At 38.2% G+C, this 18834-nt stretch overlaps 1 protein-coding gene and 1 long non-coding RNA gene across 2 annotated transcripts in view; one reads left to right on the top strand and one right to left on the bottom strand.

Moving 5' to 3' along the window:
• LOC134340377 (uncharacterized) overlaps nucleotides 1-14321 on the top strand; it is a 39564-nt gene extending 25243 nt beyond the window's left edge. Inside the window, exons 2-3 of the long non-coding RNA XR_010016537.1 lie at nucleotides 9196-9264; nucleotides 14031-14321. This is a non-coding gene — a long non-coding RNA (uncharacterized LOC134340377). The remainder of the gene's footprint in view (nucleotides 1-9195; nucleotides 9265-14030) is intronic.
• psme3 (proteasome activator subunit 3) overlaps nucleotides 1-18830 on the bottom strand; it is a 32423-nt gene extending 13593 nt beyond the window's left edge. Inside the window, exons 1-5 of the mRNA XM_063037557.1 lie at nucleotides 18726-18830; nucleotides 14354-14386; nucleotides 12370-12432; nucleotides 11457-11576; nucleotides 5225-5273 (exon numbers count right to left, since the gene is read on the bottom strand). Of these exons, the coding sequence (XP_062893627.1) occupies nucleotides 5225-5273; nucleotides 11457-11576; nucleotides 12370-12432; nucleotides 14354-14386; nucleotides 18726-18767 (307 nt within the window). The 5' untranslated portion in view covers nucleotides 18768-18830. The remainder of the gene's footprint in view (nucleotides 1-5224; nucleotides 5274-11456; nucleotides 11577-12369; nucleotides 12433-14353; nucleotides 14387-18725) is intronic.
• Nucleotides 18831-18834: the final 4 nt, after the last annotated feature.

Below are 18834 nucleotides of genomic sequence, written 5' to 3'. Positions count from 1 at the left end.
CCTACAGGTACCTGATCCAAAGGTTTATCATCGCTGGGTCAGTGACCATATTGCATTTCAGATATTGGATAATGTGAAAAATGATGTTTGGGAACAAAAACATAACTTCAGTTTTGTTTCGTATTACCAAATGTTAAGTCAAATCCTTTTCAAAGTGAGGTTGGGCACTTCAGGCTGCGTCACATCTGGGCTCAAAAACATTACCGGTGTGCTACCACAAAGTGGCAAAGCCAGGCAACATGGTTCGCTAATAGTGAATTCATGGGTGACATAGTGGTGCAGGTAATAAAGCCGTTGCCTCACAGCAGCAGAGGACCAAGTTCAATCCTGACCTCTGGTCCTGTCTGTGGGGAGTTTGTTATGTTTTCCCTGTGACTGTGTGGGATTCCTCCAATTGCAGTTTGGTTGGTAGGTTAACTGGCTACCGTAAAGTGCCCTTAATGTGTAGGCAAGTAGGAGAGTCCAGGGGTAGTTAATAAGAATGAGGGGACAAAAGAGAATGGGATTAATGAAGGATTAGTGTAAATGGGTGGTTAACGGGTTGAAGGCTGTTTTCATGACTAACAGTCAGTCACCTGAATTTCCAGAAATGTACAAGTTCTAGACAGCTGGATTTTTGATACTGGAACCAGAATAATTTTTTTTCCAATGGAATCAGTTCTCCCCAGATTATAAGCACCCAATTTATGTACATACAATTAAGCAGTTGTGAGACCAGGATGGATTTGCTGACTACTGACACTTCCAACCTATGGACTGACAGTGGAACAGAGGAACAAAACTGTACCATAACCTGGACAGGACCTGTCCTTTCTTCCTTACCTCTGAAGTTCGGTGGACTACATTTTTTTTTATTAATTTAACTAATACTTGTACAAATCTGCTAGGAATTAACATGTTAGTGTTCAGCGCAGACATCGTGGGTTGAAGGACCTATTCTTCTTTACCATTCTATATTCATAAGCGTGAATCACTTTAATTGTCCAGTTAAGGAGAATGCCTAACCTCTGTTGTTATATGTAACTGGCCTCCTTTTTATCTAATCCTAACCAGATCACAAAGCCGAACCTTATGACAGACAATGGAGAGCATAGTAGATAATATAGTCTCACATAGATAAAACATTCTTACCTCAATTGTACCAAAAACAATCTGCAATGAAGCTGGTTAGAATTTAAAGAACAATGTCTCACATCTTTCAAATTAGCTGTTCGAATTTAACTACTGCTGAAGTAAAGGTGGCCATTCTAAAAGGGATGCAGGAGCAGAGGAAGCTAGAGGTATGTATGCAAAAATCATTGAAAGAGGCAGGGCAGACTGAGGAAGGCATGCACAAGTCTGGGTTTAATCCATAAAGGCAGAGCGTAAAAACAGGAAAATGAAGTAGAACCTTTATAAAATGATGTTGCAGTCTTAGATATGAATATTCTGTTCAGTTCTGGTTGCTTCATTGTAGGAAGGATATTGGGGAGGTTTATGAGTATGTTTCCTGGGATGAAAGACAACAGTTACTGGGATAGTTTTCTTTAGAGCTGAGAAGGCCAAGGAGAAATTGGACAGAAGTAATAAAATAATAAGGGGCCTGAACAGTTTGGATAGTGGCTACCGTTTCCTTCAATAGAAGGGTCAAGGACCAGAGATCAGAAGTACAAAATAAATAAAAGAGAACTAGGAAAGTCCAGAGAAAAAACATTTTCTTGAAAACAATGTCTGGCTGAAACCTTGAATGCACTGCCTGCACACAAATGTGGTGGAGACAGGCACTTTTGTGGCCTTGAAAAGCAAACTGGATAAACATACAGTCAAGAAACCTTTGCAGGGCTATAGAACAAGGCAAGGAAACTAGCAGGGTGCTCCAGTACAGCTGACATGGACATGATGGGATGAATGGTTTCTTCCTGTGCAATATCAACTGTACAGGTATATGATTTGCATTTAAAGAATTTCAAAATCAGATTTATTATCACTGACATACATCATGAAGTTTGTTATTTTGTGGCAGTGGTATAGAGTGAGACAGACATGTCTGGCAACTGTTGTTCATTCCTAACTGCCCCAGGACAGAGCTCATCCCCCAGAAGGTGTTAGTGAACCTGTGAATTATTACAACAATCTAGTGGTTTCAGTCACTCACTGAAATGAGCTGTTCTTGGAGTATATTAGGGAGCCACATTGGTGTTTAGAATAAACCAGTCATTTCACAACTATTATTATGCTTTAAAAATTCCAGACTTATTTACTTTTAAGTTAAATTCCACATCTGCTTTGGTGGGATTTGAATTCAACTGGGATCAATGGTCCAGAGGTCTGGCTGCTAGCAGAGTAACTGAACTATCAGGCTATTGTACGCCTACATGTATGTATATACAATCTTGCTTACAGACCTCCACTCACACAAAAATGGTAGCCTGGGCCAAATTTTACAACATACCTTTGTAATGTTCGGAAAAAATAAATATCCTTCTTTCAAAAATAGTAATAAATATACAAATGCTGAATAAACATGTCAATCTGTTTGTTCACATCTGCTCAACAACACAAAGGTTAAACTATCCAAAATGTTTACGCTGCTTTAACAGATGTCAAAAAAAATCAGCCATCGTTACATTTCAGAAGGATAAGTAATATCAGCACTCAAAAGCCATTTAATTTTGGATTGTAATTCAGGCTCTGGGGCCAGAAGCATTAGAGGAAAACAATTACAACACACACACTTTTGAAAAGCTCACCATCAGAGTGGCCAGTACCAGAGGCTGCACTCAATCATTGAACTCAGCGCCAAGAACATGAAAGAATCTCATGGTCGAGGGGAATTTTAGTGTGAAATACTGAGTGGTCCCTATCAGCTAGAAGACATTCCAACAAAGGAAAAAGATTTCAAACATAAATTTATCAACCCAATATGCTGCCAATAGTTGAACGTATAACGGCCAATGTTATTAACAAAATGATACAAACAGTTTAAGGTTAGAATTTTGAGACCGTTAAAGGGCAAAAGTCTTCATTAATCATGTGCTAAAGGGGTAATTAAGAACTCCATGCACGTAGGGCACAGACATTATTGTGGTTATTCTTCAAGGCAGAGGAGGAATCTTGTGCAATGGAAGTTCAAGGCTGACAATCTAAGGTCAAATTCTAGTTTGGGAATCTCAACACTTAGTAACAGGTTGAGAATTAGGAGTATGAGACAAGTATTAGTTCTAAAGGAAGGTGGGAGTTAAGCCAGAAGGATGGACAGCATATAAGAACTAGGAAAATGGATGAATATGAAACTGAACTACCATTTGAACAGAGATGAAGCAGGCAGATGAAATTAGAATGAATTGTGAAAAAGAATAAAGCAAAGGGGTAGAAATAGACTGGGTTAACATCAAAATTAAAAATTTTGAAAAAAATATGGCTGTGTAAAGAAAAAAGTAAAATGAGACTGATAAGTCATATGTAGAAAAATTCCACCAAAAAGTGACAGATGCAAGTTAAGATCCAGAAATATGCACAAAGTACATTACATGCCCAGATAATCAAGAAATTAGCAACAGATTTACACAATTTTACAGCAAATTACGTAGGAATTGGGAAAAAATGCTGTACTTATGGGAAGGTCATGTAATGGAGGAGGACGTATGCTGCAAAAAAAAAGCCTGATGCTGACAAGTTCAAAAGTTCTCTCAGTTAATAGTTCAAAGATAAAAAGGGACTTTTATAAAGGACAACAGAGATAACTTCTTTTTGTATCTTTATGGCAATTATTCTCAAGCAGCTAACCATATTTATTTGTGGTCTTAGCCTGCAGCCACCCTGACATGCTATACAGAGGAATCTGCCAATATTTGTTTACTTTATATCCTCTTCCTCTTTTTCATTTTTCAAGGAAGTGTTAAAGAATGGTGGCTCACTGCAACCTGTTCTCTGTAGATCTATTTATTACTTCCCTTTTAATCATTTGCCTCTTTTAAATATAAATTCTAATACTGTTCTTTTCTCTGTAACTGTAATGCCATATTCTGCATTCTGTTACTGCTTTGCTCTTGTAGTGCTGTGATGTACTGATGTGATGAAATGATCTGTTTGGATGGCTTGCAAGACAGTTATTTATTCATGTGACAATAATGAACTAGCTTACCAGTTTACTCCATCCTGACCCATCAACTGGGTGAATGGGGATAAAATTTCCCAGAATAATTCTGCTGTTTCTGCACATCCCTCTGTTGTTTGCAGAGTTCTTCAGTTTTCTTCCCATGTTAGAATATTTATATGAACAAATTTTATTTTTGATCTCTGAACGTTAACTAACTGAAGTATTTTTTCTTTCAAATTGTCAGCACTAGTGCTTTTAGTAATATGTATCGCCTCCTCTTTTGAGCACACTTCCTTCCAAAAACATCCCATTTTCTATTCCTGGTTAGTAGGAATTATGTACCATAGCTATATTTGCCCCCTCATGAGGCATCATGTGCAACAAAACTGACCCTGGCCATCCAACCATACCCAAAATCTTCTGCTACCGTGCACAGCAGAGGAAATTAATTGGGCAGATGATTTGGCATGCAAGATGGGGGTCAAGAACACCAGTCCGCTTTAACAACACAGAAGGTGGCCTTAAACTCAAAGTCCATTTCAGTGTATGACACCCATACTGTTTGCATACCCTTGGAGTCCACTGTGACGAACAAAGAACAGCAATGCTTCTGGTACTAAACCTCAATTGGTGATTGGGTTTACAAAAAAATGTAGTGCATGGTGCACAAAAGCCTTGAAGAATGCAATAGAATTCTTGGGCCTATGCATTTTTGCCTGTTGCATTCATGGGCAATCCATGGATTTTTTTTTTACCTTAATTTCTCTCAGTGCAGTTTATGTAAGCTACCTAATCATTAACAGAGGAAGCAGTAGAGACAATGTATTTTTATGATGGGGAGACAAAATATAAGATTGACAACTAAATACAGAGTGCTGGAGAAATCAGCACATCAGGCTGAGGAGGGAGCATTAAACAGGCCAGGTTCATAAAGAACTTTCATGAAAACTTGAAACATGGTAGCTAGCTTTTACATGAAACATGGTTACTTGCTTTTAGGCTCCACCTTCACTTGTCATCATGATCAGAATAACTCGTAACTCCCTAAACAATTTGGACTCTTAAAAATTAAATTACATGTAAGAACAGCATCACAGAAATCAATGAAAAGAAAACACTCATAATTTACATGCAAGTTTTCAGTACCTGGACAATGAGCTTCACCATCTTCCAGTTTTCTTTTCTTTAAGTTGCACTGAAATTAGTTAAATAAATACTCTAAATCAAATTCCAAGATCTGGGAAGGATTAAGTAGAAAGTGAAGCTAAACAGCATTATAGTTAACAAGGCAATAGTACTTGAAATAAATGCTTAAGTATGCTAAAAGTTAAGGGTGGATTATTGAAAAAGTACAAGGAAACATAAAAAGATAACAAGAACATGCAGACACAACAATTTTCATTTAAATGAGATTGTGAGAAATAAGAGCAGCAGCAGGTCATTCAGATTCTGAAGTTACTCTGTTATTAAATATGGTTATGATTGATGTTGAATCTCAATACCATTTGTTGCTCTGTATCCTTTGATCCTTGTAATATCTGGAATCTACTGATCTATTCCGAATGTAATCAATGCTCCAGCTTCAAAGCCACCACGTCTGAGAATTCTATAGGTTTACTATCCTTGGAACACATTTCAGTCCTAAATGGCCTAACTCTCCTGCAAAGACTGTGGATTTGGCTCTTGACATCCCCAGCCAAAGGAAACATCTTCTCCAAAACTACCCCATGGAACCCTCTAAAAATGTCAATTTTAATGTTACCTCTCAATCTTCTAATCTCTGAAGAACATGGTCCTATCTAAGTTTCTCCACATATACCATATCTGCCATCCCAGGAACCAGTCTGGTGAACCTTCATTGCACTTCCTCTAATAATCATATCCTAAATAGAGCACTTCATGTAGAAAAACATCATTAAGCAAAATTTGGGACTGAACCTCAAAAGGAGACATTGGCCTGGTCTGGTCAAAAGGCAAGTTCCAAGGAGCATTTTGAAGTGAGATAGGCTGAAAGTTTGAAGAAATAAAATCCACAGCTTAAGCCATAGGATGGTTACCAGTGGAGTTGCACATAAATTTATGACTGGAGACCAGAAGTGAAGGGACAAAGACTACTTAGAGTAGATTCTTAAGATAAGAGAGAAGGGCAAGTCATGAAGGGATCTGAATTTGAAGAGGCCTTAGTTAATTGGGAACCAATGTGGATTAGGAAGCACCATGGTGATAGGCAAGCAGGAACTGGAGCAAGGTGCGACACAAGGTTGCATTCTTAGGATGCCTCAAAACACAAGGGAAGAAATCAGATATAGACAATACTTAAAGGTTACAAAACATTGGACAGCTTTTGGGAGATTATCCAAGCTAAATATAACAAAATAATGAAACGAACAAGAGACAAAGTGGAAACTGAAAACTAGAGTGTTATGTTATTTGAATGCATTATAACTGCTTTTTACATATCTTCAGATGACTGCTCCATTAGTTCAGCTGAAATCTGTGGTTTGCTGTTCATATGCTCTGCCCATAACTTATGAACCTTTTCAATGTTAAGAATTATCCCAAGACATTCATTGTCTCAGCAAGTACAACTAATTCACCTAATTTCAAGTCTTTCACTCAGAACTTCAACTCTTGGAGCTCCACCCATCACATTTTTGAAAAGATTCGGAACTAGTTACGGTTTCTCTATGGATGGCAATGAATGTACTGGGCATTTTCTACCCCTTAAAGATGAGCTTCATTTCTCACATGTACATTGAAGCATACAGTGAAATGCGATGTCCGTGGCAAATCAAGTCAGCTAGGGGCAGCTTGAACATGTTACCAAGCTTCCGGCACCAACATAGCATGCCCACAACTTACTAACAGTAACCCTAACTGTACCATCTTTGGAATGTGAGAGGAAACCCACACGGTTATGGCGAGCACGTACAAACTCCTACAGGCTGTGACGAGAATTGAACAGTGATCAACAATTACAGGAGCTGTAAACAGTTAGTGAAATTGCTTACACTACTGTGCCACCTCACTAGACTACTGGCCGTCTAAATGAAAATCTCTAATTACTTCAAGCCTAAAAAGTAACAAATCCATACAGAAAATATTTCTGAACTCTTATTTGTTTGGAGCAAACTCAATATTATCTTACGCCTGTGGTTTCCCTGTTGCTAAGGAAGCGTCTGCCTTAATAAGGATGCTTCAATTGAGACTTCATTTCAGCACAAGCAACTCTTTCTGATATGACAAGAAGCAATCTTGTATTACTTTATTCTCATCTTTATTTACCAGGAAGAATCCAGTGAAATTTTGTACTAATCTTCATTTTCAACTAGATTTAAACTTTGTTAGAGAAAATGCCACTCCAGTACCTTTCAATATCCTACATAGAGCCCTATCAATAATTCACACTCTTTTCTAATTTTAAACCAGTTTTAGTTAACTCCTGCTACATTTTATCCCTATACATCCTTTACAGCCATTTTAAATTGCTGATGATCTTAAATATACATCTTGGATAATTTTGTTCTCTCTAGCTATTTATAACTCTTAAAGTGGTTGTATGATTAAGGATTAAATGTTTCTGAATAGTATTACTTATTCTAACAGCCAAGATAGATCAATTGTATCAACTTTGGAAGGTGCTGACATACAAGAACTGGTTTTAATATGTTAAGAATTTGTTTCCCATATTGCACTTTAACACAGACACTTGGCATTATCCACATCCAGTAGATATACTGGATAATTCCAGGATTACTTAGAGCCAAATATCCATTGACTCATTGAACTGCCAATTCCAAATGCATTCCAACGTCATAGTTCCCTTCTGAAATAATTTCTTGCTCAGTCAAATTTATAGTCTGCTGCAAATTACTATTCAGACCAATATAAAAGCAAACAGTTACTGAAAATGATTTTAAACAGTACTTAAACTGTGTCATTCCAATTGTTTAAATGAAATGTAATTTATTGCCTGGCACCAGCTAACTGTTTCACAGTTAACACTATAAAAGGAATAATTAAATTAAAACAAAGACATATCTGTCAGATTAACCCTCTCATCTTTAGTAAATCTACTAGTTTTGGCAATGATAAATGGAAACTTGAATCAGACTTCCAAAATAACTTGCAAATATTGCCAAATTTATGACTGGAATGGAGGAAAATGCTTATTTGTTGCTAGGCTACAAATGTTTCTTCAAATCAATGTTAGTATCTTTGCTCCCATGTTCAAATAACTCTAAGACCTTATTCCATGCACTACTGTTCTAATACTGCTATTCTACTTGCTCCTTACTTAGCTCATTCTACAATCTATTATGAACAGATGCACTTTCAGTGTTATCCATATTCCTTTCATACCCTTCTGCCTAATCTTTCTCTCCTGTTTGTTATAGACCTCTGAAGATATTTTCCAATTATTCTCTGTTACCTAAAATTTATTCTACCCGTTCTTCCTTCTTGCTTGATTTACAAAAAGTTTTCCATTCAGACAGCACAAGGTAGGTTCCCAATGTGAGGAATACTGTATAAATGCAATTTCAACAGCAAAGCACACTTCCGGAGGCAGGTGACCTTATTATGATACTTCTGTGTCCTTAGAAGAATTTAAATTTCCAAATTATATGGATATCCAAATCTACTTCTGCAATTTGGTTGATATATTTTCTTTCTTTTGCTGTAGAATGTGTGGAATATCTTGGCTTCTGTGCAGTACTGAATCTAAACACCAACGTTGATAGAAATGTACTTGGCTCCAACACAAATGAGCAGATAAAATGCTGGCGGAAATCTTGATCTGAAGCTTGTTGAAATCGTGAATAGTTTTAGTTTCCATTATACCTTACTCAGAATTATGTTACAACATTCTAAAATATGCCAAAAGTTACAGTAATGAACAGAAATTATATTCTTATGCTCTTTTAAGACCTCATCAGTTGAAATCTAGTTCACTGCATTTTGCTTACAATGTGGCCTCCTCTACATTGGAGAAACTAAATGCAGATTGAGTAATTGCTTTATGTGTTGAAGGGGCCCCTGAGCTTTACAATGCCTGTCACTTTAATTTCTCATCCCACTCCCATGCTGACCTATCTGTCTATGGCCTTCCTTTGCAGTTACAGTGAGGTTCAATGAAAGTTCATCTTCGTGTCTTCTGGACTCAATATTGAATTCTACCATTTCAGGTAAATTGATTTTTGTTTGTATCAGCCATCCATCTGTGATATTGGATCACCTTGTTTGTTGCTTCCTACCCCCCCACTTTTTTTCCTCTTTTTATTTCTCCTTCAGAAATGGAGGACATGTCCAGTTCCAACTATCAGTCCTGCCTCCCTACGTTACATTTATCAACACCTACATTCTTCTATCGATTTTCTCACTCTCTAACTCCTCACATTCATTCAATCACCAGGTACTGCTTATTCCCAACATCCCCCTCCCATCTTCCCTGCAGATTAATATGCTCGATGTGGCTTCCTTCCCAGATCTGATGAAGGGACTTCAACTCAAAACGTTAGGTCTATTTCTCATCCCAAAGGTGTCGGTGGAACTGTTCAGTATTTCCAGCATTTGCAGTTTTTATTTCAGTTTAAAGCTGGGTTAATACTCTTTCATTATCAGTAAGATTATGAATAACCATATTAGTTGAAAAGTATAGCTCAGGAGAAATCCCACAAAGCAGCACAGATCACAGTGCAAGGTTAGACTTCAGAGTGTGTTTTGGTTTCAAAATTATTGTTAATCTCATGTTTACTAACTATTGTAGAAGCCCAGGATGCACAATAGCTCAGTAGGGATCATACTAGAGTTATGAAATTATTTGAGCTCCCTGCCTACAGAGTAACTACTGACGGTCATGTCTGACAAGTTTCAATGATCAGAAATTGAATGGGCAAAGAGAGAGTGTGATATATCCCACAGTAGGCCAGCAGGAAAGGAGGCAACAATCAAACTTTCACAAACAGCAAAGCTGAATTTTACATTCTGGTAGAAATCAAGAGTACAAATAGGATGATAATGTCAGTAAATGCCTGGAATGTTTTATTGCCTTTTGTGCTTGTCTTACGTTTAGCTAGTTAGGGTCACAGAAGTGCAGATAGAGATTCACACAGGGATATAGTAGAAAGTAATTGGGAGTGGATCCTAAGTGAATGGCATTTTCGCTTCCCTACTTAATTAGATCCTCCTCAAAGTTTGGCCTTCCTGGGACAGATTTCTGTCCAGGGGCAGAATGGTATGTTAGGGACTGTTCTGGAGTTATGAAATTATGGATAGCATAATTATGGATGAACTAAAATGAGAACCAGTCTTCGGGAAATAAAACCTGTACACAGTTTAACTTTCAACTAATACTTTGTGGCTAGTGAAATCAATCATTCTGATTCTGCCCTATTGAAATTACATTGGAAAGGAAACTAAATGAATGTTCTTGGTATTAGCACATTGTTACAATTGTATCCCTGCCACTAACGCAGTTCAGGACAGATCTGCTCTTTTGGTTTGTGGTATATTCATGGAGACCATCCCTCAAGGAACAGACACCAGTATTGAATATTCAGAGGTTTTGTTAGTTGGAATGTGCTACCAATCTAAGTATGTAATTTTGTAAATTTACGTGACTATATTCAAAATGTTAAAGTTAAGTAGATGATTATAGCAATTGAAACTGTTGTTAGTTGTTTGTTATCTTTGTGTTGAAGAAGTATAAAATGTCATGCTAGGAAAGTGAGATTCTCTTTGATACTGACTGACTGACTGACTGACACTCTCTCTCTCTCTCCCTCAGAGGCTCGCTGTGTGAATAAATACTTTTATATTTCCTAGTTACAACTTCCATGTAACTCAGTTTTTGTCAGTCACAACACCTCTGATGTTGGTTTTACTTTGAAACGATGATGATAAATACACAAAGAATCTTTCAGTTATAACACTGATTTTTAAAATACTGCTCACATCCCAGTACATCTGGATCAATGCATCAGTTTTAGTTCATGCAGCTCAGGGAATTCTGAGATTTACAGACATAGTGGGCAGAAATTGCAGGAAAGCTGCTTATGTTGATATAAAGATGTGTCATTAATTAGGAGACTAAAGCTATTCACTATTTCAACAAGAAACATTTATTCACTGTTCGGCAGCCAACACTGAAATCCTGAGGTAAATAAAACTTTATATTTGTGGATATCCAGCTCATTTGTGCCAGGCATACCTTTTAAGAGTCTAGCTAATGTGTGATGTAATTTTCAACCACAAAATTAAAACACCAGAGCACTGCTTTGCCTTCAAAATGCTACCAAAATATCACATAATATATTGTAAGCTTTCAAGATCAGTTGCAATTTATACATTTGCATAACAATTGAAAGACATCTCTTACTGAAGTACTCATTGTACTGTCCAAGCCATCGTGGCTATTGGTGAGCACAATAGGTTCTGGCACAGGCAAGTTGAGATCTGAGTGAATGGTTGCCAAATCCGAAATATTCGACAGCGGTTCCTAGAAAGTATGTATCTTATAGTTAGTCATGTGATACTTTTATATCACTACTTACAAATTCAAGGGTCCCACAATAATGTGTTCAAAAAGTAAGAACCTTACATAGTTAAACTTAGCAAATTAAGTGAAATTGCTTAATTGAAATTATTGTATAATTATGGAATAGAAATAAACAAAATGGGGGGGGAAGAGGGACAATGTCTTCATTATTTAAGAAAAATAATTTAACGAAAAGCTGACATGAAATAAAGGAAATCAGATTTCTACAGCACATTTTCATTTCCAGGAAGTATGTGAAAAGTGCAGTCACAAGTGTAATTCAGCAGCCAATACATACACTGGAATGACAAGTAGCAAAGTGATAATGAATGCACAATATGTCTTTAAAAGTGGCACTGGTTGAAACACATCTTCTCTGCAATATTCTGGAGATAATTCCCTTACTAATCTGTGAAATCGTATTATGGGATCTTTCAAACCAGGAGAGTGAGAAGATGGAGCTTTGACTTAATTTGACAGTGGACACCTTTGACAATGCAGTATGTTCACAATACAGCACTAAAGTTTCAGTCTACAGTTCAATGAGTATCAGGAATGAGCCTTATATTGGAGACATTTAAAACTCTAATGTCACACAAACACAGTGTTGACACACAAAGTAATAAAGCATCCAGCCTTTTATTCCTACACAGAATGAACATGGATTAGAGATTCATATCTACAACACTGTCTAAATCCTTTTGTCCTAAAATCAAAGATTTACGTACATCCAACAAACATTTGTGAATCATACCTTAAGAAAAGAATCTAGTTCCAACAGCTTCTTTGGAAAGAAACTTGCAACTAAGTCTTCTGCCTAAAGTACACATTTAAAATATAAATAAGAAAGAAATGCATAAGAAAACTCATGCAGATTAACCACACAAGATCTGAAAACACAAGCAGCTGTAGAAATAAAGAACAGTCACTAAGCTACCAGAAAATATATGAAAAAGAACTGTTTCCATAAATATAATACTGCATGATCAATGCACCTCTAACTCATAGCAATCAATTCTATTGCATTTTCTTAAACAAAAATCTGATTTGCATTAAAATAATGAGCTCAGTTCATTCACTTACAGCTACAATAACTGTAACAGGCCGACATACTCAGATGCTCAGTATTTAATACAGCAGTTATAGTTCACCAGATGAAACAGGACACTCGAATGGAGGTGGTCAGCATTTTTATAAATAAGAATAAAAAATTCACAGTACAGAAATATTAAACAATTAAATGAATATCAGTACAAATATCAAATACTTCCAATATAATCAAAACTTTTGGCCATAATATTAAAGGAAATATTTAATTTACCCTTTTGCACCTAGATGTTAAGAAAGAAGACAAGGTCTCTTCCTTCAAAGAACTCTGTCACGCCAGTTTTTATTTGGGGGAAAAACCACAAAGCCTTCACTTTGACAGTAAGTAATTTTGGACTACACACCACCTGCACTAAGTCAAGAGACTAGAATCACTGAAGAAAATATCAGGCTATTTTGACCACCTCATCTATGTAGATCATGATGCGTAACTACACCAATACCATTTGCCTGCAATAAGCCTGTATCATTCCATGCCTTTCCTATTCAAATGCCTTTTAAACATTCTAATCGTATCTGCCTCTACCACCTCCTCTGCCAGCTTGTTTCAGACATTCGCTACCATGTGTGTGAGGAACTTACACCTCAGATTCCCTTTAAATTTTCACTTCTCACATTAAACTTGTGTACTTTAGTTATAGACTCCCCTGCCTTAGGAAAATGATACTATCTATGCTCAATTTTATAAACTTCTAAGGTCACCATCCCCTCCCCCACCAGCCCTGAGCCTCCCATTTTCTAGTGAGAATAAACACAGCTCATCTACTCTCTCTGTGACTGGAACCCTCTATTCCAGGCATCATTCCGGTGAATCTCTTCTGCATTCTCTGTATTGCGACCATATCCTTCCTAGGGAGTGGGAACCAGAACTGTACACAATACTGTAAGTGGGGTCTAAGCAATGTTTGCACAATTGCAATATGACTTTCCAGCTTTTATACAATTAATCATTAATATCGCTCTGCAACTTCTCTGAAAAAAAATCACATGACAATAGCTGACAGGACAATCATTCAGTTTCCACTCTCCACTGGCATATAGTTTGTATTGCTGTAAAAGTGGCGTCTCACTATCCATAACTAAGGAAGACTGAGATGTGAAGCATTAACTCTCATTTCTTTCCCCACAGATGCTCCTGGACCTGCTAAGTATTACCAGTACTATGCTCTTTATTTCAGGTTTCCAACATCTACAGTACCTTGTTTCAGAATCACCCTCATATTTATTATAACTGTCAATTGGCTCATGCTTGTTGGGGCTGGAACATTGCTGTTTCTTTAGCATTTTTGCCTGTTTTTTTTTTACAAGGCCAAGTTGCTAGCTCGACGTTGAACTAAGCATAGATGGAAAGCGCGCAAGGAGTTGGCCACATTTGATCCTAGGACCATTCGCCTCGAAGTCTGGTGAGGATGCCACGACACCACCGGCTGGCTTAATTGGCTCAAGTGCATTAAAGAAACTCAGTGAGCATATCATATTTATATTCATATTCCTATATGGAAGCTTAAAGTTGACATCTGGGAGATGGCTGTCTCCTTACGGGAGTAAATGGTGCTAGTTGAATAGAGAATATAAACAATTCAGTAAATAGTTCTACAATTTGTGCTTACAATGCTGATAGATTTACTTACTTCAGCAGTGACTCGCTCTCTAAAAGCATCAACCTAAACGAACAAAAAAAAAGACATTCTATAATAATTGTAATTTATAATTATTTTGAAAATATCGTTCCGGTTTTCAAACAGGAGGCCTTTAAATAGATTTCTATTGGTCACTGAAGCTCTGTCAGTCTGGCATTAATTGCATTTGGATCTAGCAGGGAAAAAGTTGGTTTTAGCCCTTGGCTGGGGAGGAACAATACCTTTCAGAAAGGACCACAATGAAGGGTGGTTGGACATTCAAACGTTGCTAGTGGATTAACCACATACCTGAAAGCACAAGAGGCTGTAGAAACTAAGAATTGTCATTACTCCATGACTAAATATTACAAATCTCACATTGGAACCTGGAAGAGACTACATGAAAATAAGAGTGCTCTTTGTACAGTAAGCCTAAATGACTTCTAAGAAAATGGAAGCATTTTATGAATCAGCTCTTTGGAAAAGCAACAATTGATCAAACAGTTGTTACATTACTTGAGGATAGTCATAGTCATACTTTATTGATCCCAGGGGAAATTGGTTTTCATTACAGTTGCACCATAAATAATAAATAGTAATAGTATAGTAATAGTCATAGCAATAACAAATAGTAATAGAATAGTAGTAGAAAATAGTAATAAATAGTTAAATAGTAATATGTAAATTATGCCAGTAAATTATGAAATAAGTCCAGGACCAGCCTATTGGCTCAGGGTGTCTGACCCTCCAAGGGAGGAGTTGTAAAGTTTGATGGCCACAGGCAGAAATGACTTCCTATGACACTCTGTGTTGCATCTTGGAGGAATGAGTCTCTGGCTGAATGTACTCCTGTGCCCACCCAGTACATTATGTAGTGGATGGGAGACATTGATCAAGATGGCATGCAAGCATGCATAAGTTTATGTACTATAATCTAGTCTGATTACAAAGGCTAACTGTAAAGCAAAAGGATGATGTTAGTAACAACAGTGTTGACAAAGTAAGCCTTTAAAAAAAACAGAATATTAAAGCAAGCATCAACAAAAAATTAAAGATAATTTGGGGTGATGACACAGAGTTCACATGAAACATTGACCATCCTTTTGAATGCTTGACCTGCTGAGTTCCTTCAGCTGTTTGATTTTTGTTCCAGATTACAGCACCTGCAGTCATGCATCTCCTTTGGATTAATCACGGCACTTTATAAGTGCAAGGGTTTAGGACACAAGGGACTTTTGCCTCACCCCTGGTTGGCAGGGATCATAGAGCATAAAGCTAGGCCAAGTCATATAACCCATGTGGCCCATCAAATATGTGTTAATACTATCCTGTTTAAGAGCACTTCGTCTGTAGCCCATTCAAGTGCTTGTCTAGAACATCTCAACATGCCTCCAGTACACAAGGAGGCAGCACATCCAAGATTTTGACTACCAGCTGGCTGATAAAAGTTCTTTCTCAACCCCTCTAGATTTCTTGTGCATTTATCTTGCACCCATCTGGATAAAAATCCATTTGGCTTTGCTCTGCTCATCTTATCAGCCAATCAATATCACACAGTAGCATATCAGTATCCTGCATTTGTGCCAGTTCAAACAGTCAATTGCTATAGCTTTCAAAAACTTATCTAGCTCCTCTTTAAATATCCACACACAAAATACTGGAGGAACTCAGCAGGCCAAGCAGCATCTATGGAAAAGAGTAAACAGTCGACATTTCAGGAGACCATTCATCAGGACTGGAGAAAAGGATGAGAAGTGAGGAAGAGTTGGGGGGAGGTAGGGGAGGAAGAAATACAAAGTAGTAGGTAATAGGTGAAACAGGGAGGGGGTGTGAAATAAAGAGCTGGGAAGCTGATAGGTGAAAGAGATAAAGGACTGGAGAAGTGTAATAGGAGAGTGTAGAAGACCATGGAAGGAAGGGAAGGGGGAGGAGCATCAGAGATCAGAGGGAGGTAACAGGCAGGTAAGGAGATAAGGTGAGAGGGGGAAATGGGAATGGGGAATGGTGGGGGGAGGGGTGGCATTACCGGAATTTCCAGTTTCTTGTTCGTGATTGGTCCTCTTTAAATATCTCCAGTTATTTTACCTCCACCACCCACCAGAGTGGAGGATTTCAGAAATTCGCCATCCTCTGTAAGATATTGGTCTTAACTGACTGTCCCCTAACGTTGTAAATATGACCCCTTATTTGAAACTCTCCAACTGCATTTCAAAATGTACCCTTAGCATCTTGTGTTTCAATAAGATCATCCCACATTCTTCTCAACTCAGGGAATAAGATTCAATTTCTTTAGCTACTCATAATAGGTCAACCCTATCCTTCCAGGAAATAGGCCCATAGAAATCCTTTGCAAAGGACTAAAAATTTTGCACAGTATTCCAGGTGTGGCCTGCTTCCGTTTCTAAATTCCAAGCCCCTTGCAATAAAATATCATTTGTCTTCCTAGCCATTTGTTGCACCTGCCTGTGATTCATCTACAAAAAGCCTTAGATCTCTCTCTACCTGATTTATTTGTCCAAAAGGAAAACAAGCAGACTTATTGCACATGCTAAGATTTTGTTTTGCTGAAATTCCACAGAAAACAACCCCCGACTGCATGGTTGTGCTCGTTGTAATGAAGATGGTAATCTCCATGCTAGATGTGATCAGAATGCTGCACCTTGACAGATATTATGGTGTCACTGAACCCTTATGTTTGGAAATAGATGTAAGTGATACTGTGTGCAAGTCAGTGATAGAACATAGAAAAGAGGACGTCCAACCCATCCAATCCATATCAATCATCTATCCTAAACTTAAATTACTCTGGAATATGTAATGGACTCTAATAGCAGTTAACTATAATTAAAGCTATAGAATTTACAACTATAGGGATAGGCAGTTAAGCCCAACCAGCACATAACCACGAGTCTCATCCCATTAAGTCTCATCTAACTCCATTAATAGATCAAAACGCTTGCCACAATCCCTTTAATTTAAGCTATTTATTCCAAGTCCTAGTGAATTTACGATGGGATTTATTAGGCACAATTTTGCATTTATACTGTATATATTCCCTATAGCGTTTGTATTAAGTAATTCCTAACTTACTCGTTAACTCCGCCATGGACAGTCCCAAGCCTGACTGCAAAAGGAGGAGGGTTGGGCTTGGGGCTAGCAACTCTTCCCATAAAAGCCTAGTGCTACAGAAACAATATCAGAAGCTCCAAAGACTTCATCCCTGGGAGAGGAAGGATTTTTGCCTAAAAGGGGATAGATGGGCTACACCTGAAATTGAAAGACTGGACCAGGACAGAACCTGTTGTCGGCCAATGCCCCAATAGGGATGATGGGCTTAAGAATTAATTCGATTCAGCACAAAGCAATCTGTCAGTATCACCCAAATCAGTAAGCAACAGAGCCAACAATTACTGCAATAGTGTGCTCAACTCATTTGCTAAAACATACATCAATCTTTGTATTCCAATAAAGGGAAAATGTTGCAGAAACTCAAGCAATGAACATTCCAGATAACATTTCACCTGACTCAAGGTGAACTGTCACCTTCTGCCTTTTAATATTCCTGACTTCAGTGCCATTCACCTATTTAGCTTTTCACTTCCTCCCCTACTCCCTTACATCTTTAAAATTTCCAGTTCTGATTAATGATCATCCACCCAAGGCTATTCTATTCTCAATAGATGCAGACTGACCTGCTCAGTATTTCCAGCAATTAGTTTTCGAACCATTGTATTAATGTCTCAGCAAGTCAAAACCACAGTTCCTTTGAGCCTGGAAGCTTAGCTTAATATTTACAGAAATTATTTAACATAGTTTAAACGGGAATGACTTGTAACGAGCAGGAAATGACTCAATAAGTCTGTATGCAGGGAGATCGAGTTAGAAAGGGCGAAAGAAACGCGTGAAGCCCTATTCTAATAAGGCTTCCGTACATTTAGGACAATTTTGGATAACTAAGTGCCCCATTCAATTCCAAGAACTAGGTGACTGTAAGTAGATTGGCCGGGATAAATACAGCAAACGATTTGCCAATAATTTTAGAGCAATTTGATTACGCAAATCAGAGGCCTCAATCGCTACTTGCACATGTCGGATGGCTTAGGGGGTAGGGCGCTGCCGCTCTCTGATGGTAACCCAGGTGGGTGGAGGGGAATCGGGCCAGCCTGTAATTTTCGCCCGCGGAAGTCGAGTCAGCCATTTGCCAACCAAACGTTCGCGAATAACGATTACGCGTGGTACCGGCCCAGGCGGGTGGTCACAACGGCACATCAGCAACCGCATAACCCCCGAACTCGCCTCCTGCAGGTGGCTGCCCGGCAGCCGGCACCCGGGACGTTACCCAGTGTTGGGGGAAAGCCACCTCCCTGGGCCCCAGAGCCGTTACCTTAGTCCTGAGCGCATTATCCAGCTTAAGGAGACCCGACATGTTGCAAATACCACGATTTTGCCGGCGGGCGCGGGTAGCTAACTTCACAAGCACGACGTCACAAACA

This window comes from Mobula hypostoma, chromosome X1 (genome assembly GCF_963921235.1).
Source record: "Mobula hypostoma chromosome X1, sMobHyp1.1, whole genome shotgun sequence".
Classification (NCBI taxonomy): Eukaryota; Metazoa; Chordata; class Chondrichthyes; order Myliobatiformes; family Myliobatidae; genus Mobula; species Mobula hypostoma.
The sequence above is the reverse complement of the archived record's forward strand: the minus strand, read 5'-3'. Positions and strand labels throughout refer to the sequence as shown.